This window comes from Colius striatus, chromosome 2, assembly GCF_028858725.1.
Source record: "Colius striatus isolate bColStr4 chromosome 2, bColStr4.1.hap1, whole genome shotgun sequence".
NCBI classification, from domain to species: domain Eukaryota; kingdom Metazoa; phylum Chordata; class Aves; order Coliiformes; family Coliidae; genus Colius; species Colius striatus.
Window position 1 is genome coordinate 61889293 of NC_084760.1, and position 21817 is coordinate 61911109.

Sequence of the window (21817 nt, forward strand, 5' to 3'; positions counted from 1 at the left end):
AAAGGAGCTTCTGAAACAACAGCTATATCTAGAACATTAATACATTTAAGAAAATATAATTAACAGTTTGGATAACTCAAGTTCTGTGTGAAATGATGAGTGAAGAAAATAATGTATTTTGGGCACTGACAATAGAAGTAGCTTGACGTAATGCACCATGCATAGGTATTTCGTAGAATCGTAGGGGTTGGAAGGGACCTTTAGAGATCATCTAGTCCAACTCCCCTGCAGAAGCAGGTTCACCTACATCAGGTTGCAGAGGAACATGTCCAGGTGGGTCTTCAAGACCTCCAGGTTTTTGGCTTTGGTCTTGGACAAAACACAGATTCTTTGTGCTTTTTGTTTTACACAAAATGAAAGTAATTCTATTAAACTACTTAACCTAATTTTGAAATTTGTTTATGTGCAGTAGGAGGTGTACAAGTCTTAGAAGTTTTAATTAAATGCATGTTTATTTTAATAGTTGGGAGTCTAGCAGAAGACCAGAATCCAAAAAGTACAATTTAAATAACTAATAATGTATTTTTATTTATATTATAATTTATTTGAAAGAAGGATGGGAGTAGCATGACAGTAAGATACTATCTTTCAAGTTACCATGGTACTACAACCTACTACCTGTTGCTGAGAACATACTGTAACTGGTGTTATTACTTTTATGACAGCTCTTAACATTTCAGGATGTATCCTTTAATTTTGAAGCTATTACTTTAGATTCTATTTCATATGTAAGCCAACCAGTAAGGTTTGCCACTTCCCACCAGGGCTCTAGAGCAATAGCAATGGTAGCAATGCAAGAACCTGATTCTGCTAACGTAGCTCTCATCCTCTAATACAGACTAATTTCCAAGCTATCTAACCATTTAGGAGACAAGAATTGTCAAGACAATTCAGTGCCCTATATATATTAATATCCTCTTTCCCTGGAAAGTCAGTGAACAATATTTGGAGAGAAAAAAGACTAAAGCCCCAACAGCAAGACAGTATAAAAACTTTAAAATACAGACAGGTAGTTCTTTACACTAGCAGTAGAAATGGTAATATCAAGTTTGCCAAGAGGATCTTGTCCACTGCAGTTCTGGTTCCTGGACCAGCAAAGCACCCTGACACCTTTGTTACTACCCTGAGCCCTGTTGAGCAGCAACAGCATGATAAGCTTTAAGTCAGTCGAAGTGCTGTCATTGAGGATCACAGAAGCAGTGAGACTCTCAAGATGCCATCAGTCATATACTACTGCTTGTGTGTAGGCAAGAGTTGGGAATTATAAGTGGATCCCTCAGAAAAAAGCAGTCACCTCTCATCCAGGCTGCCAGTTTGCCCAGGCTTTCATCTTTGATTAGTGAATTCAGCCCCCTAGATAATAGATGGGTTTCTGATTTAGTTCAAGCAAAATATTTACTAAAAACAAGACAGTTGTCTAAACTGTTCCTTTCGTGTGTGGAGGTGGTGTTAGATTACTTCTGTCTTCTGTACTTGTAATGCTGTATTTATACAAGTCTCCATGATTTCTCATTGGAGTATTTTCTCCAAGATCTGTCTCCTGCTTTTAGTTCAATAACTCTCTGTTCTTTGCCGTGAGATACCAATATTTGTCTGTCTTCTGCATGTGAAAGCCATTGGCTGAATTTTGCAAAATTCATGCTGGCAAACTCCTATATCTGAATTTCTGATGTCTCCAAAATGAAAGTTTGTATGTGAAGAAGCAGTAAGGGTAATGTACCTATGTTCTTATGCCCTCTTTCTGTCTTTTGTGTCCTGCGATTTAGCACTTTATGTAAATCTTTGTATGCACTTTTGTGTCTTTCTCTAGAAAATACTGATAGTTAAGTGACTATCACACACTAGTATCAGAGAGTGAGTTTTTTCTCATTACCGTTGGATAACAAGTGCTGATTTCTGTTTAACTGAGCTGTAGGAATATACTGCACTATATAAGCATAGCTGGGTACGTGTGTTGAGGATGTGCCCACGTTGGTGTGAACTGAAGGTGTATGCATCTATGATATTGATTGCAAAATAAATAATAACAGTGATAACCACAGTGAAAAGCATGCTTGCAGATAAAAGGTTTGGTGTGGTCTCATCTGTCTGAATATGATCCTCATTGCCAAGGGCTCAGATTCTTCGGCACGCTCTGCTCACAATGGTGGGACCTAATTTAGGAACAAGTATCTTAGACTTCATCTGCAGTCAAAGTCAAAAATACGCAACTCTTAAAGGCAATTCAGTCTCTAAGCATTAGTCACCAGGCAGAGATACCTGCTCCACTCTTCTGACTTACGAGTATGTGAAATACATTGGACTTTATGGGGGTAATTTGTAGAGTAATTAATTATCAAACTCAGAAACAATTGAAAGCATTTCCAGTGCAATATAATGCATTGACATTTTGGAAAGCTACCTTCTTTATCACGTGCAGGGTTGTCTATCCTAATGGACTGACCATTTTATCAGTCGGAGGTAGCTACTTGGTTTTGCAGGCTCTGCATTTGCTCATACAAGAACAAATAGGTCTGTATCATTTAGTATCTGAATTTCTGGTGACTGCTGTTAGTTGGTTCTCTATCGCAGTTTTCTCATCCTCTTGGATTTCAGTTGTCTGCAATCACTTTTTCCCAAAGTCTGTAATAGTTTTGCCTCATTTCCATTCAAAGTCTTTTCACAAGTTACTGATGTGATCTGATATGGTTTATGGGAAGATTTCAAGAGTGTCTGTAAAATACTCATTTCACTTTACTCTCAATGTTCATTTGTCAGAATGGACCTGCTGTTAAAGGCATGTCTGTGGATCCTAGGGTCTTCCTCTGGCTGTCTATGCAGATAAGCTATGCATCAGTGCAAAAATGAACTTAACAGAAGACTTTTAGCAGAGCTGGGGTTATTTAGAGGAGGCTGAAAGGAGACGTCATCACTCTCTACAAATACCTGAAAGGAGTGGCCTGGGGGTCAATCTCTTCTCTGCAGTAATGAATGATAGGACAAGTGGATATGGGCTCAAGTTGCACCAGGAAAGGTTTAGATGGGACATTAGGGAGAACTTTTTCACTGAGAGAGTTGTTAAGCACTGGCACAGGCTGCCCAGGGAGGTGGTGGAGTCACCATCCCTGGAGATATTTAAAAGACATATAGGTGTGGTGCTGAGGGATATGGTTTAGCGATGGGCTTGGCAATGTCAGGTTGGTGGTTGGGCTCAATGATCTTAAATGATCTTTTCCAACAAAAACAATTTTTATGATTGAGGAGGGTTTTATGAACAGATTGTCAGCTCCTATTTCTTGAATTTTACTGATTGCCACAAGCAGCGGTAATAATACTGTGAAGAGGTTAAGGTACAACAGATGTATGGATTTTGGTCAGTAAAGAAGAACATAAATTACAGTTGATGGGTACAACCAGGCAGTGCCACTAGTTTATGTTGAGCATAAGAACCAACATTCACTCCAAAATACAGTTTGGTAAGAAAGCAAAAAAAAACATTTGGAGATTGAATTTTCAATAGCTGAAATTCAAGTAATTGACTGGTAAAAAAATAAAATAGTCCATTTACAGGAAAGGACCACTGCAGCAGAAATTAAATGGTTTTCCATGTGAAAGACACATACAAAACCAAATTATGTCTTCTACACCATCATTTTATTCCCTTTTGTAAAAAGAGAGTACCAACAGTTACCTTCCTTTGCAGAGCATTTCATTGAAATGAAACTTCAGAACATATTGGATGTATTGCCACTTATGAGCTCATTAGGACTATTACCAGAAATAGTGCACTGTAAAGCCACAGAAAACCTTATGTTTTGGAATATTTACATGCTTAAAAATTCAATGCTAACAAATAGATGAAGTGGCTGCCCCAGTTTCTCCTGCTGGAAAGGAAAGTCATCCTGTCTCTATAACTTCTAACATCAGTCTCGCCATGCCTGTCCAGAGGAAATGTTCTTGTTTACTGAAGATCCTATTCACATGAGGAAATCTGCATAAAACATATTCTGCAGACCAGAATTTATGCTAACCTTTCTAGGACTAATACAACAGAATGAAAATAATCCAAACAAGCAAAAATTGCCATGAACAGGCATTCAACATCTTCAAATAAAAAAATAATTCCAATAATTCTGCTGCTTGTTTTTAACCTAACTTTTCATCCGAGTTTACTACTTTTACACAGCGCCACTTTCCTCTTTTAGAAAACTTTCCACCAAAACCAGAATGATGCTTAAAAAGTCAACAACTTCTTCCTTGATCTCAGAAATCCCAAGTCTTTTCATAACTGAAATAGTGAAAGAGCCAGGGACTCCCATGGAGTCCATGAGAGGCCTGACTACTGCCACTAGAGTTTCCGTGGAAAGTACTCAGCCACTGCAGTTATCTGTCCCAAAACAGTCAGCTTAAGAAATATTTGGATGAAAATTGTAGAAAAGCTTGAGTAGAATAAATATTTCTGACCTCTTCTGAATTTGCTGAGGTATTCCTGACTTACCACACTGAGCTGTGTACAAATAAAATCAAACAAAATAATTTGGTGGCTGGTCCTAGTGTCTGCTGCGTGAAGCTGTTGTGTTGTTTTTAACAGCCATGGCTCTGTTTTCTCTTCTAATTTGTTGTGCTTGCTCAGTGAAATTGAATCCTACGTCATTTCAGACAAGTCTTGGAGAAGCTGTTTTCCTCGGTGCAGATGGCTTTTTCCTCCAGATGTGTCAGACAGCTAAGAGCTGCTTCATTAATTTCTTAACCCTTCTCCTCATTTGGAAATAAAGCTGGTGATAGGGCTGCAGTAGTACTGTGGTCCTTGCCCCATATTCAGTTTTCCCCTGACTATAAGTTGTGCGTGTCAGTCACAGCATGCACCATACAGACTCCTGTTACCTAATGTACGTTGCTTTGGTTTGTTTGCTTTATTTTCTTCTCAGTGTTAACAAGGACAAAGTAAAATTCAAGAGCAAAGCGGCTGCTGGGAGATGTCCCCACTGGAAGCTCTCGTGGCAGCTTTGCTCCAGAGAGTGTGCAGCGCTTTATGTTTGCATCTGCAAATGTTCCAGCCTTGTTTCTTTAGCCAGAAGCAGCTAAGGAGAACCTGGACCCTTTGCTGTTTCCCTTCACCCTACTTGTTTCGCTTGGGAATACAATGAGCTGTCAAAATTTCCTGCCCTATTTCCACAGAATCCTTCCTTTTGCTCTAAAAAGGATTATTTATCTAAAACTACTAATTGCCTGAATTGTCAGAACAATTGTTTAGCTTGATTTCAAGGTGGAGAGCAAAGATCTGGTGGACTGATGAAAGTTGCCCTTGAAGTCCTCTGTCAAAGCGAAAAAGAGATTCTGGGATGTTGCCATAAACGGTCCTTACCTCTCAGAAGTTAAAAATCATGTGGTGTGTTGTACAACTAGTGCGATCCCCATTTTTAGTATCTCTGTTCAGTGTACTTAGAGGTAATTAAAAGTAATAGGGAAGAGTATAAATGTTTTCCAAATAAATGAGCCAAGAAAAAAATGGAGGAAGGCAGGTGTGGTTGGTTTAGCCCACCACCACTTCCTAACTAATCTTTCTGTACTGATGTAGAAAGAGACAAGGTGGCACCTGGCGAAGCATTGTGAAATAACAGATTCATGAGGTAGAGCTACTTGATAACATCTTGGACTCATCAGAAACTTGCCTTTCCTGAGGGCAAAGTTAATAGTCCTCAAATATAAGGATTTTAGTGGGTTTTACTAAGTCAACAGGGATGTAGATTTATTCTGCATATGGATCACTATAATGCTAAAGACAGCCCAAATTTTTATTGTCTGAAAAAAAGTAAAATAATGAAAATAGTCAACTTTCCATGACTTCAGGTCCTCAGCTCTGCTGTTTAAGTAAAACTCAGATTTTCTTAATTTGAAGAACTAGTATCTGGTAGCAAGTTTATCAATGATCATGCATAGTCCTTAACTATTTCAGGTCATCTTTCAGTATAGATAAAGCCCATCCCATCAGCTGCCTCAATTGTTTTCATCTCCTCCTTCAGAATTATATTCTTCTGACCTGTTGTCTACCTACCTTTAGTATTGTCTTCCTTAAAATTTGGGATCATACTAGTTAGGCTTTTTTTAACTGTGTATGATTTTGATATTTCCTAGTACTATGTTATCTACAGTATCTTACGGGGTTTTTTTCAGGTTTTTGGAGTTAGAATTTCTCTTTTTTCTTTTTCTTTTCAAGTATCTGTTGATTTAGTCACGAGTGACATGTTTATCAGTATGTCAGTGCAGGGGATTATTTAAAGTTTCCTGTTAATTCATTGGTGCATACAGAAAAACAAAAGCCTCTATCAAGACATGCTCTGAATTTACACCCGTTCTTAATTTGCTGATGCTTATATTAGGGACAGGCTCACGCCTGTCTGATTTTTGGGGATTTGTGTAATATGTACCGTGTGCTTGCTGTTCCTACTCTTTCTGCTCAGTGGGCCAATCTGATGGGTCTACCTGCCGAGGAGAGCAATGCTTTTAAAGTTCAGGTGCTGTGTTATGAGCTCTGACTCATGGGTGCTGACAAATCTTACTTCGGTGTTTTACAACCTCTCCAGCTGTTTGCTCCACCCTCCTGCCCTTTAGTAGAAGACTTGGGACCTGAGTACAGAGAACACATGTTCTGTCTCTGGAAACCAAAAAGCAAGCCAGAAGCAAGGATGAGAAAAAATAGGTTTATATTTATAATCCAAAGTGACAGTGTTTTAAATATTATTAATTTGAGGGCATGCTTCTGTGTCTTTCATACCTCTAAGGACTTGTAGAGGGTACGGAAGTTGTTCTCCATCTCAAATATTTAACTTAATAGTCCTACTTGGCATTCTTCCCTTAAGCATAATTGTAAGCACATTTTAAGTGAACATTAGATAGAAAAAAAACCCCAAAACAGCATCTAACTAGGTCTGCTTTTATCCTGCAAGATGTTTTCTTAGTTGTAAATGCAGGCTGTAGAAGATAGCAGGAGCAGCCAAGTTCTTAAATTATTTTTGTTTGGATTAGTCAGATGCTATATTCAGGTCCTAGATGAAGCACAGTTAAAACTAACTAATAATCCATAATTTTATTGCAAACTTTGAGAGGCCTACAGTGTGATGTGTCTGAGGAAGTGCAGTGGGTATGATATCAACACTATATAGAGGAGGAACTGCTATGGTAAAGATCTGGAGTACTCTAATCTGAATCTCTAGAGTCTCCAAACTTCATCTTATTTAAGATTTTTTAATATTTTTGTCTTTTTATTTGCCTACAAAGAAATTTTTACATTACAGTACAAGATATTTAAGGTTGTGGAAATGTAAAAATGACATTCACTTCACACTCTTTCCTATCTACTTGGAGAGATGTTTCATAACTCTTATTCATCCTGAGTAGCATTTATCTCCTTTAATGAGTTTTGCCTATTTCATCAATATTACATGTTAAGTCAGGTGCTAATCAATGGGAATTACACAGTGATACTAATTCTTAGTATTGTGTTGTCACTTTTTGATGGTTAAATATACACCCTCAAGCTCTGGAGTAATGCTTATCTGCGAAGATGAGGTTTCACTTACATCAAGCAGCTTCAGTGTTTGAGAAGGCCAAGATTTTCCAGAGTGCTCAAAGAGCAGAAAGTAAAACAGAAACAAACAATGAAACAAATACACCTTGAGAAAAATCCTTCATATTTTGTTCAGGGGTCTTTTCATCAACTTGTGATTTTGAGACCAGTCCCGCAGCTTTGGAGGTCAGTTGGACTGTGAGCCAAGGTTGACCTTTGTGTGTGATGTTGTGACAGAATCCAACTGCTCTTGTCTGGCGAAAGAAACAGGACCTCTGCACTACTCCTGAAACAGTGAAAGTCTGGTTACTGGGCAAGATGCTGTTCAGTAGAATAAACGTGAGACTTTTTGTGCCTTTGTTCTGATAGGAGGATCAGCTGTACTGCTTTACCCAGTTACCCAAAGATGTAATGGGAAATGATTTTTTTTACTTTTATTTTTCCACTGGAGGAATGTAACGTCGTTACTTGAATAGAAAATAGATCTGAACAGCAGAGAAAGGCAGCTGTCCCTCTAACATCCCTGGGGATTTTGTGTTTTGCAGGAGATGCACGGGTGAGAGGTCAGACAGGGGTTCTCTCCGAGCGCCGTGGCTCCTACCCGTTTATAGACTTCCGTCTTCTTAACAGTAAGTGCAAACCTTCCTTCAGGCCTGGGTTTAAAAAATAATAAAAATCTATGTTGAAAGTACACGAACGAGAGTATCTCATTTCATATGTATCTGTAATTCAGCTGTCTTCACACAGCCAGCATTAATAATTCTATTGTTCCCACCCAGTGTTTGACTGTGAAAAGTTTTAATTGTATAAATACTGTCCATAATGCTGAGTCTGTCAAGTAAATACAGTAGTGCCATGGAGTGTGCTGGGGGAAGCAAGGGGTGTTTCAGAATGAAAAGATAAACCTCTGTGTCCTTTAGCCTCTTAGCCAACAGTTGGAACAGATTTACGTGAGGCTGTTATCCGGTCATATAGAATTGGCACAGAAGGGAAGCATGTGACAGCACTGACCAGTGGTTTACAATAACATTAATTTTTCCAACAATTAGAACCCAATCCAAAGCCCCATGGAGTCTTCTCATTGACGTCAATGGATTTTGGGTCAGGCCAGCAGTGAACATCTGTTAAAAATAATCTTAACCTCATTTTCATTGAAGTTACTTTGCCACTGTTGTAAATAAAGGAGGGCAAATCTAAAAGAGAGGGAAAAACATCAAGATCATGTTGTATTTTTTTCACCTGATGGACTCTTTGTAGTGATGATGAACCAGTAGCCAGTCTGTAAAAAATAAATTAAAAAAAATTAAAAGAGCAGAGAACACTCTAGTCTTGAGCCCTGCAGCATTCACTCTGGATACTGTGTTAACTTCAGTGTTGAGACAGAGGCAGATCTCGATATGTCCTTGTGTACTACGTAGACCACTCCATGTCATCTTTGAAACAGAAGTTATCCACTGTCTTCATCAAAACAGACCAAAACTCCAACAGCTTGTTTAGTGATGACACTTTTAAGCTTCTGGCGGTTATGCTTTTTATTAAAAAGCAATTACCAGACCAAAGTTTTACATGTCCTTTTTGTAACGGCTTGCCCAAGTGCCTGGGAAAGGGAGGTGGGTGACGTGGATGGTGGGGAAGAAGCTCAGCTGCAGAGGATGATGTCTGACTGTGAGTCAGGAGAAAAGAGGGGCTGATAGGAAGCGAGAGAGTGAGGCTCTGATCAGCTGCATTCACCCAGGCTAGCAAAGTTGCTGCTACCTGGTGAAGTTCTTGCTTTCAGTATTGCTGATGAAAGGTACTTTCTAGGTGCTAAGTCCATCACAGTGCTTTCTGTGTCTGAGGTAGAAAGATGTAAGGGGTAAGATTAGTCCAGGAGTTTTCCCAAGACAAAGAGAATAACATACTGCTTAATCAGTGCTCTGAGGGTAATTTAACCCTGGCTTGCCAATGAAAAAATGTGAAGAAAAACCTATTTTAATCTGTCTGGAAATATTACTGTAGATGCCCTTACACAGACTGAGAGAAAACAAAACCTTGTCATTCATAAAGTAGAAGTAAATATATACTCACCTTTAGTGTGACTAAGTGATTTCCTTTTTATTTTGAATGCATACACATTATTTAAAATTCTCATCATATTTTCTCTCCTCTGTCTGGTTAAAGAAACCAAAAACTTTTCAGGTTGTTTTTTTTTTCTGGCCATAGGGCTTCTGCTTTTATCCCCTGTAGGTGAAGCCCACCATCCTCCAGATACTGCCAGCTTCTGGGAAGTGCTGGTGCTGTCTGTGGGCTGTCTAGGGAATGCTCCGTGGAGAAAGATGTCCTGGTGAATACTCAGCCTTTGATCATGCAAGGTGCAGGAGGCTCTGCATAACTCCTCTCCTGTAACTACTGAACTTAAAAATGTGTCTCCATCCACTTCTGGCCCCACGGAGGTGGAGCACCTAAGGTTGTATGTTCCCGTGCTCTCTGTCTCAAGGACTTCTAACTTATTCTTTTTTACTGCTTTTCCATAATTTGAAAGACATCACTATGGCTGATTGTGATCTCTGTGATTTCCCATTGCTTTCAGGTTTTATGTATTTACTGCTTTCTGCTTAGAAGTGGAGTTGGTTTCATTTTTCAGTGCAAAATTAATTGAAATTTCTAGGCACTTGGCTACTAATTTTGTAGGTGGATGGCAAGGGCAGTGGGCCTGGCTTACTCACTGACCTCCACATAAATGAAGGTGTTCAGTATCAGAGCACACAGACGTGTTTTGCTAGGAAGTAAACAGACTTTTATATTATTTGTTAGTATACATCCTCTGTCAAATCCATTTCTGCTGTGTACAGCATATAAGCAGCAAAAACCATGGTGCTGCACATCCTGTGAAAAAGAAACAAATGTCTCTGCTGCAAATGTTTTTGAAAAGTGCCTAATGCAGTAAAATTTTGGCACCACATTACATCTGTTTGAGGGCAATAACTGACAGGCAGCAACTGTATACTGAAAGCTGTTATGGTGAGGGAGGGATGAGGCAGAGAAAATTTTATGGTAAATATCCTCAGAAGTCATCAAGAAATGCAGCATAAACAATACTCCAAAGTTTCTAATTCAGACAAACTAAGCTTAAGTAGTGATTGTTCCCTCTGCTATTGGAAATATGATCCCAAATAACAGTGCTACTCTTGTTGTAAAGTAAGGGAGAACACTGAAGCTCATTCCTGAACAGACTTAACGTTGATTTTGACAATTGACATTTATAAAAAAAAAACCAAACAGGGCATTGCTATTTAGTGTCAGACTAAAGGTTTCTTAAATGTAACTTTTTTAACAAACTTACAGATTCAGTCAGTGTAGTGGATTTTTCCCTACTATGGCTATTAAGTGTTAACACCAAGTAGACTGTTTTTTTTTCTGGAGTCCTGCAGTAAAATTGCTGTGTAACTTAAGACACCATTAAGTCTTTTTGGATAGGAAAACTTCCCGCACTCTGAAAATGGGATCTTCTATAGCCCTAACCAAAGCCAACTGGATTAATGTTGGCTTCTTGCTGTTTGAGCTAACGTCTGTGATGCCATCCACACATTTTTCCAGTGTCTATCTGCAATATATAGAAAGTTAGCGAGTGTTATTTCACCTTGTCATTGCCAGGCTATCAGGACTGTGAGGATTTTGCAGGATCCTGTCTGGAGGAGATGTGAAGCCTTAGCATCTTCCTGTCTTTCCTCTGCCTAGTTACAAGCTTTCCTTGAGGCATAGTTGCACTGGTGGGTTTTGAGACTCTTGAGATGACTATGGAATACAAAATTGAGTGTAAAATATCCCTGTGTCACCAAGAACTCCTCAGTTCTCTGTTGCAAAGAGCATATGTTTACCTCAGCCTCTTGAGTTAGTCACTGCAATTCGTGAAGACCTACGTGACCAACCAAATGCTCATTTGTGTTGATGGTACTGAGCCAGAAGCTTGAGGGGAAACGACATAGCAGCTCCTCTCCCTGGGGAAGCTGCTGCAGCAGCTGATTCGTGTTAGGCAGGCTGATGTGAAGGTTCGCAGAGGACAAGCTGATCGTCCTTTTTTCCATCCTGCTATAGTGAGGCAAGGAGAACACCTGTTCCTGATGGCTGCAGATATACCTCAGGAAAAAAGTCATCTGAATGTGGCAGACTTGAGGCTCAGTGTTCACTGGAGTGCTTGTCAACAAATATTCAAACTTTACAAACTCGTAAACTGAAAGAGATGTGTTTTGCACAGCCCTATATATTTATAGGAAAATGGGGAGAGGGTTTTCTCTTCATGCAAATAAGGCAGTCCTTAAAATGAGAGCACTGGAAGAAGAAAAGATATAGCATTAGAAACTTTTCTTCCAGAATTAGTGAGCTGGAATGGGCAACTGGTAGGTGCCATCAAACAGCAAAATACAACATATAAATTATTGTAAGTTTGATTCCAAAACAAACCTCACAAATTTTAGGAAAGTTTGACTCTGAACTCGGTGGCTCTAGCTTGTAATTGAACCTAAAGCAGGTGGGAATTAATGATGGCAGTTTATTGGCACTTCTGCATTTCTTTGGATTAAATGAACCTTTTTATGTTCATAGGAAAAAAAGGAGTGAAACCAAATATTTGCAGGGTGATAACTTAGAATTTAAAACACATGAAGTAAATATTAACTTAATCAAATTTTCCTTTTGGCAAAGCATAGTTTAGATTTGACAAATAAAGAACCATAAGGTAAGGCAGCAATAATTAAATTCCGTGATTGACAAAATTGCTCAGTGAGTCATTGACCCAGATCCCGCCCGTGACTAAAATGCATTGATTGAAATAGATTTAATTATCACATGATGAGTTGTTCTGGTAACTGAGGGTACATTTCTTCATTGCATTAACAAAAAGTTTGAGGGAATTCCTTGTAATAAATCTAGAGCAGTAGGTAAGCATGCAGCAGCGAGCATGAAGTCCTCATGCTGTTCCAGTTAGGTTAGATACTTTGTTTTATTGCCAGATGAAATCAAGTAGAAGATAAAATAACTAAGTTTACGTCTGAAATGAGTAATTTGTTATTTACATATTTGCTTCTCAAGCTTTAAGTCAGAAGACAGGGAGATTCTTAAGGCTTAAATAGTGATTCTCGAGTTCCCATCTTGTTTATGCAAAGCTTTTTTCTGGATCAAATTTTTGCTTGCAAATGACAAAATTTTTAGCCTCCAATTGACTATATTTAAATATCTCTGTCATGGAGTAATATATTTGTAATTGTTTCTGCTTTCATTTTCAACTTTTCCTGAATAATTCTTCATCGGGGTACTTTGTTTTTGTCACAGTATGTCATATCGTTTTCATTAACTTGCATCCACATGCTGTCTGTAAGCCATCCACAGCATCTCAGTGTCTGATATAGTTCGTTCTCCATATATTGATCTAGAAGGGATAACAAGGAAAGAAAAAGGATGTAGTGTGTGACCTGCAAAGTGGAGTCTCTTTACCAAAATGATGTCACCCAAAGAGATTTTAAAAAGGAACATAGAGTGGGATCTGGGAATATTTAAAAGGTCAAAACATGTCTGTAGACACTCCAAAACTGCATCTTTGTATTACTTAGGATCTTGATATTGTCCTGCAGACCAAAATAGAGTCCAGAATAACCCCATCTGCTTTAAGCTTTCCTTAGCAAATTCAGTGAGTATAGATGATACGCTTTTAGTACAAGATGGTGATAAGCAGTGATATTAAGTACCATTCAGTCTCTATCCTTGCTTTGCTTTCTGATTTGGGTCATGCAAATAAAATGGTGCTTTGAAGGCATACAATGAATTAGGTACCACAGAAATGTAAAGTGTTGTCAGGGAAAGGTGTTCTTAGTAAAGGAAGATATGAACTCATGAAAAAAACAAAGTCTGTGGACATTTGAATCTGTGGTTTCTGCCTGTCTACAGATGAGTCCATTTGCAAAATTTATATTTGGTTTTGGTTTTGGATTTTGAACACTCCAGGGCTTTCAGGTAGGGCCCATCTCCAGGGAAAATAAAACTTAACAACAGCCACCAACCCAAAACTGAACCATCAAGTAACCTGAACTCAAACAAGTGAGTTTAAAAGGAGTTTGGTTAACTGCCTTGTTTTGTTGCCTTTGGCTAGAAGAAGGAGTGAGAGATGCCTTTTTAGATATTTCTGACCCAGGTTAAATTAGGACACTAAAAGTCTTGTGAGGAAGTCTCAAGGGCTGATTGGATTACTCGGATCCCAACCTAGCCTGTGGAGATGAGTCCAAAGTTCCAGATAGTTATTAAATTAGAAAGGGAGAGCTCTTTTGAGGTCTGTATCATTTCTACATAATACGTCCCTTAGTTCCTCGTGGGATAAGCACATCCAGAAGATACTCATCAACATCCTGAAGGCACACAAGCTTCTTAATCTGGTTAGCTTGTGTCTGGTTTGAATGGGAAGAACATTTCCAGAACTGTAGTCAGCTGATGGCCTTGCTTTCAGTAACCTATTCAAGGAAGAGGAATTGGGATTCTCTGAATAATGTTTCAGCACAAAGATTGTTCCATTTTCTGGCCACACTTCACTATATTAAAAAAGTCTTCCTGTCACTGGAAATCTTATCTGGTTCCTCTTTTTCATCAAATAACAACACCTTTTTTTTGGTTCAGGGTGTTGTTTGCATTTTTCAATGTTTCTTAAGAGTTGTTATCTTCAAAATTTAATAACAAGGTAGATTGGAAACTATATTCTAGTTCCTGCTATTCATGCTTCTGGTTTAGCTTTTGCACACTACATTTGTATATAATGAAAGCCAGAATGTAGAACTGATTGATGCACGTGCCCTCATGTGCTAACCAAATACAGCAGTTGAGGGTTACAGATGCTTCAGGAGAGCAAGCAGAGCAAACAGAAAAACACCCAACCTTAAATATGCTTCACACACTAAGTCTTGGTGAACACTGATCTGATTATACAGGTTTGTAACTGTTTTTTTTTAATGCGGTTGGGATTCAGTTCAACTGAGAATGTCCCTTTAAAAGTTTCCAAATTATGCGTGACCTATTCGGCCACCCCACCTTCTTTTCCCTGATTAGAAAAGGGAAAGGGTGTACTGAAGATAACACTGAGGATACTTTCCAAATGACCAGAGGAAGAGAAAGAACAAGGAGAAGGGATCATTAAGATGATAAATGAAAGTTGTGTTTGCTGTTACTACAGGTTATGTTGCTTTTTCTCAAGGGGAGTGAAGGGGGAGGGGATGTACCATTTCCTCTCAGAGAAGCTGTAAATCAGCTATAGAACATTTGCTGTTTTAGGGGGGAAAAAAGGGTCCTGACTGTGCTACTGTACAAAGATCAGACTGGCAAAGTGAAGGTTCATACTTTGTGATGATAACAACTTTGTGATGAAATGGAATACAACTTGCCATTTCCTGAGAACTTGCCGGGGGTTTAATAGAGGTGCCAAGGTGTGTGTTTGCATAATGGTGGATGACCCTAATGAAGGCTGCAAGTTGTGAAGAGAAACACATCTGAATTCATCTTACATTTGGATGTAATCTGTTCCTCTTCCTGTTATTAAGGCTAATGTTCTTTGTCTTTGAAACCTTAGTTTCTCCAGAGCTTGATGTAGTGAGTCAATTCAGTATAGAAGTGGGAAAATTCTTAAATTAATTAGTGCATAATTCTTAAATTCTATAGTCTCTTTCAAGCAGTATCAAAAAACATACATATTTTGGGATGGAGAGGAAACTACATGACTAGTGTTCTTTAAGATGCCAACAGTCATGCAGGAACTTGATAATTTAGAAACTGATCTGTTGCAGGTCACATTCAGCTCAAGTGAAAAACCCCACAGCAAGGTGACCTATAAAGTTGATCCCAGAACCTCTCACAATTCATAAGCCAGGTATAGCCAAAGAAGCACATGAGCATCTCTTCTGTAAACTGGGCTCTGTATTGATTTTTGTGCAGGTGGTTGAATAATGGAATCTTGACTCAAAGTGTAAAATTCTGAAGATCTTTTGTTTTACTTCTAAATTTCTGCTTCTCTCTGATGCATTTAGAGTCCCTCACTCCTTGTCACAGTTGCTTTCCTGATTGAAAAAATATATATATCTTTACCCTTTTAAAGAGTATAGTTCTAACACATATGAGCCATGGCAGCTAACAGAAAGCACTTGACCTCTAAAATTGAATTTTATCAAAAGTCAAGGAACAAATAATTTTTTAGACATTAGAGAAGGCAGTAAATACAAAATGTTTGTAACACAACCTTTTTGTATTCCTCTGTAGTTTAAGGAAGTTTAATGAGGATTTCTACATTTACAAGATATCAGTACAACACTTATTTATCTGTAGGTATGATATAGGGCAAGGTGTTCATCTCTGTCTTCTTCACTGTGGTGACCAGTGTCTGTTTTTTAATCAAACTTGTTTATTGGTCTCTCACACTAGCTGCAGACGATTGAGTAATACAACTGAGATACTCATTTGAGCTTCTTAATCTTTCTACACTGGACTGAAAGCTTTAAAGAAGCCATCTTTTTTACATAGGTTTCTGATGCTTTATGTGTTTTCTTCCTTCTTCAAAACTACAATATTTCCTTTCCGAAGAGTTTTTGGACTGCAAGGTACAAGGTAACAGCAAAATCTAGACAATGCAGAGAGGTTATCTTTACTCTTTTTTTTACCAGAGCCTTTTCCAAAGTTCCTATTTGAAACATTAAGTTTGAAATGGCTTTTTAGATTACCTGTGCTAGTACAGCTGTCCCTACTCATATTGCTGTTGTCTGCTGAGTAACATGATAAATCCATAATGTAAGGGAATATTAAGAAGGCACAGCAATTTTGTTCTATCATCAGTGCCATACACTCCTCTTATTATAAAATTTAGTTGTCAAGTCATGCAAAGAGTATGCCAAACGGGTTCAGTAAAGGTGATCTAAATGCCTGGCATGATTTGACACCCAAAAAAAAGAGACAAACAGCAATTATTCTGCAAAAGTCAATTACATGTCTGTTGGGCTGTCAAATAAAAGTGTTCTAATCAGCTGTCAAGCCAGGAAATGGTGCAGGAAATTACCTCCATAACATATAGGACCAGAGACAAATTGTTTCCCAGAGTCCTCACTGTTGTAAACTGTCCAGACAGTAAATTGCAGGTCTGATCCTCTTACCTATCTTCCAGATATTCTAGCACTTTACTAGCAATCTTGCCCGACTCATTGGGCATACAGTTGTAGAACAGTGTCTGAGTACAAAATGTCTTTGCATCTTCAGAAGGTATTATGAACTGTATAAGTCAAAGGCTTGAGCACCTGATTTATTCTGCACCCTTTTGGAAAGAAGAAGAAAACCATTTTCTGCTTCTGAGACAGTTGGCTTTTGAAAATCTATAAACCTGTTGTTAACCACTTGTGCTGCTGGGTGACCTGTTTTTATTGTACGCTGAGGTGCAATAAAATTAAAGGCAATACTGTGAAGGAAAACTCAGAGGCCTTATTCAAATGCATAACCAAGTTTGTTTACTTTGAAAGAACAATAACAATGTAATGAATGTCTGCTGCAGAGTTAAGTACATCCTTGTCCAAATTTGATTTATGTGATCGTTTCTGGGTTAACTCAACCATTGTTAACATAACCTCCATAATTTTTGTATTCATGCTGCCTGTGGGCACATGCTAGCACAGCAACTTGAAATAAATCTGAAAGAAAACTGGTAGCAGTTCTTAGTGCAGGAATCCTCTTTCCCTGAAATAACAGAGGTTGGGGTGTAGTGAGCTGTAGATCTTTTTAAGGCAAGCAGATCTGCATAACTGGGAGGAACTTAGGAGAGAGACAGTAACCGTTGATTCCTGTAGCTTATTAACCTTGAGGGCCACATGTAATATCCAGACATCATCCATGGTCTGGCGGTGATGTAGCTGTCAAATTACCTAAAGAAAAATGCAATCACTTTTGCTGCCTGCCAAAACACATCAGGAGATACACTGTGAGCTCAGGCCACCTGTGTTTTTTAAGGTAGAAGTTAAGCTTTGTGAGGAATTCTTGTACGGATGCTTCTGTAAATGTATATGTAATTCATACATAACGTCTGTGTAACTCATACAGTGACTTTCTTTGCTATATAAAGAAGGGTTTCTCCAGCTGCTGTGCTAGGCAGTAGAAACTCCATGGGATATGAGTATGGGAATCTTTTAAGAGATAGAAATTATGCTTTTTTTAGGTAAACAAACCATTCATAAGTTGCTATGGGGATCAAAGGAAAACATAGTTCCCAAGAGAAGTTTTATGGGTGTAAAGAAAATCCATTCTTGTTTATCTTTCATATTCACTTCAAAATTGCACATAATTACTAAATCCTTCCCATGTGAGCTTTGCAACGTGTATTCTTTAAGTAGATAATATAACATAACATATGTTTTAGTATCCATACGTCCACAATTGAGGTTCAGTGATATTTGCAATGATATTTTTCGTTCATTTGCTTGAAAATCAATTTAACCCAATTAGAAATAGCTATCAGCACCTTTTTGTGTTTCAGAGTCACTGTATGATTTACATCAGGTGTTGCAATTGAAATTTTGTACTTAAAATTTTAATTGAAATGCATGGTTATGAATAAAGTGGTAAGTTCACCCTATAAGACATTTACATAAACCCTTAATTTCATCTTAAAACTGCATCTTAATTTTGTATCAGCTGGTGGATCCCATATGCTAAGAACAGCTCTTCGCTGCTGGGAGATTCAGATGCAACTGCTGAGCTGAGAACAGAATTTGAGCATTCACTCTCAGTTGCTTCACCTTTTGCTCTTCTTTTTCTCTCAACTTCATATGGCTGTGCTTGTCTTTATTACTTGAGACTGATCTTGTTAGAGGAAAGAGAAAATGCTACTGAGATTGTAATAGTAGGGGACATGTTGAGCTTGGAGATGGGCAGAGTTTTAGTCTAATTTTAAGACACTATGGCTAATGGCATAGCGATCTGTTATGGGTCATAGCAGTCATCTTACAGGTTCCGTGATTCATAGACAGATCAATTATTATGGAAATGACTCAAAGAGTGTTATTTTTAAGTCGATAATCTTCAAGTCAACATCCAGAGTTTGCATGTGGATAGCCTGGGCTTTTCTGTCAAGACCCCAATTTTGAAAATATATTTCCTAATGGTTTTTATCAGTATTATGAACTCCTTCCCTTATAAATGAAAATACAGGGCAACGGATTATTGTTGGTAATCTTTTCTGCTTAATATATAGTAGTACAGTGCTCATCTGAACCAGCAAGTCATGTTTTAGGGGCACTGTCTGCCAATGATTAAATTTCAGTTGAGACTTGTGACAACCATACAGAGCAATGTGACCAGTGCAGTGGCCACAAGTGTTATGTTTCAATTCAGAGAACATGTTTCATAATAATAAATCATTTATTTCAACCTGATGTGTTTGTGGTTTGGTAAGTATTATTTGTGCTAGGGAAATACTCTGGTAATCCACAGGATAAAATCACTGCTACTTCATAATCCAACATACGGCTGCTTGCTGGGACTCGGGTCAAACCTTTACTTTCAGATCATCCACAGCAACTCTACGTATGATTTTTAAAGATGGTTTAGGGGAGCATAGTTGGTAATTTCAGTCAGCTGTCTTCAACTGAAAAAAACCCAGACATTTGGTAAAAATTAGTTAGAGCAACCACTCAAGGGAAGTTTGCCATACGTTAAACTTGTTACCTGAGAGCAATGAGAGTCTGGGGGCAAAGGCAGAATTAGGGTTGGAAAGTCAAGAAACATCTGACATGAGTTTAAAAAGCTAATTAATTTTAAGAGTGTTTTGTTACACAGGGATTAAACTGAATGCCAGCCACTTTGTAGCAGCACTATATAAATGAAAAGAAATGCAAAAACATTTCTGCCAGTTCCTCTACATGTCACTGTCACTGGGTAACTGTTAGCACCTATGTTAGTCACTCCTTCAATGGGCCATGAAATTGTTCCAGCTATTAAAATGTGTGAGAGAATTAAGGCAGGTGCTGGCACATCATAAATGAAAATCTAACCTTCATGCTGGTACAGCAGTGACATTGTTACTGTTTGCATTCTTGAAAACACGTGGCTTATCAAGTTGGAATAAAATTATTTTGTGCTTTTATATTATTAAAACTCAGTGAGGTCTTTAAGCTGCCCACAAGAAGTATGAGATTTATAGGTGTAAGAAAGTATATTAATTACTGATACTATGTAAGTTTTGTATTTTTTGTTGTTGTTACTGACTTTGTGTTGCTCACTAGCTGTTGAATTACTGAAAGAAGAAACTTCCTACAGAAGGTGCTAACGTATCTACTGTTGGAGAAACTAAATAGTGAACCATGTATGATCCAAAAAAACCTTAATGACTTGTCTGAAAAACCTCTCAGAATAATAATATTCATTTAAAAAGGGCATACAAAGTCTTTATTTTCACAGCAGAACAAATACTTAGTATTTTTTTTTTCATAAAAAGAAACATCCAAACAGAGAGAGAGATTTTCACTGCTTAGATATTTTTCTTGAGAAAAACCAGAAATCCAGTGAATTGCTGTGCAGCTTCTTACCTCAAGGAATGCCTAAAAGAATCTTCAGTTTCTTACAGGTTTCCTCCTAGAAATAAAACTGTGTTGAATCTTAGACCTTCAGTCAACCGTCCAGTGTCTGTTCTTATTTCTAAAACTTGTAACAGACTGCAAAATTAAAACATCACAGCTGTACATGAGGTTCTGTTAAAAGTTCAGATTAAATTACTTCAGTCATTATCATTTTTAGGAAGCCTGTGTCTTTTTCTTACTAACAATAAGGTAATTTAATTACTCTAATTGCTGATTTAATCACCGTATTAAAAAGACTGCCTTGGTTTTTGTGTCACATTTAGCTCTATGTGAAAATCTCCTAATATAGCATTAGAGAATTAGAATTATCCTGGTACTGAGGGAAAAGAACATCTTCTGTTGTGTAACCAGAAATGCATGGATCACCTGAATGTACTTGCTTTCCTAATTTTGGAACTAAAATATTTTCTCTATTTATAATTTGATGTAACATATTGGAAGTATGTCAGGCAATACAATAGGATTAATAACCTATTTTTCTTTTTCTCTTTTTTCTTATTTTTCAAAAGTGGTTCATACATTTGTGCTTTCAAGCTGCATTTTAAGATCTGGTTTAGTCTCACTTTTTTGGTTTTACATCCAACATCACATTGTATGCTAGTCCTATGCAATTTTAATATGTTCCAGTGGCACTCCTGTGAGGCAGCAAGGTAGTGCTATTTTCAGTTGTATAGCTGAGGAACAGAGCCACAGAAGAGTAAGAGCAGCTTTCTCATGCCTAACTCTGCCTAGCCGTTTAGGCTCCCTAGAGACAAAACTGTGTATAATCCCACCAGTGACTTACATATCATGACAGATCACACGCCTCCCCCCCAGTGACTTAGCCTGAATCTCATTAAATTTAGTGGCAGGAATATACTGAACTCGTCTTCCAAGTCCTACAGTAGTACTGTTTTCACTGGAATGTATTTCATTTCTGAAATAAAGAAATATTTTATACTGAAGTACAGGCATTTAACACTGCTCCTTCATGTGGACTGGCAAGAAGCGTGAAATTTGTGATTTTTGTATCAATATTTTCGAATGCTTTGCTATTTCTTTTATTAAATAATTGAGAATGTCATCCTTCGTCTTGGACTTCATGGTTTCTGTACTCATGGCTTTTCACAGATACTTCACTCTCAGGGGAAATTGGCACTAAGAAAAAAGTGAAAAGACTGTTAAGTTTCCAGAGGTATTTCCATGCATCCCGGTTACTGCGTGGAATTGTACCGCAAGCCTCTCTGTACCTACTGGATGAGGACTACCTTGGGCAAGCGAGGGTAAGATAGGTCTCCATATCTCCATTTCTTTTATTAATATGCCAGAGAGTGTTGGTTTTGTTTCAGTCTTCAGATAAAAAAATGTATGGCTGGTTTCTTCAATGACCTACGTTACTTACCTCTTTTACAGTTAGCACTTTAAAGGCTAAGTCTCAAAGCAATGGGAAAATGTCTAAATCTAGTCAGTGTTTTCAGATTCTGTCAACTGAAATTATAATCTGGATTTATGAAAGATCTCAGGCTCAGTTACTGAGTTAAGTGCTTGCAGCATCGACACAGGATTTAGTTCATCCGCTTGAAAAAAAACCAGCTGTCTCTCAGCTGGTATGGAGCAGCTCTTAGGCAAACCACAATAGCTCTCCGTAATGGCATAGGCTAGGAAATAGGGAACA

General features: G+C 38.0%; 1 protein-coding gene across 2 annotated transcripts in view; it reads left to right on the top strand.

The window, feature by feature from the left end:
- PDE7B (phosphodiesterase 7B) overlaps window positions 1–21817 on the top strand; it is a 174023-nt gene that overhangs the window by 128445 nt on the left and 23761 nt on the right. For both annotated transcript variants that reach the window (XM_061990732.1, XM_061990731.1), the window contains 2 exons: window positions 8092–8175; window positions 21274–21425. In XM_061990732.1, the coding sequence (XP_061846716.1) occupies window positions 8092–8175; window positions 21274–21425 (236 nt within the window). The remainder of the gene's footprint in view (window positions 1–8091; window positions 8176–21273; window positions 21426–21817) is intronic.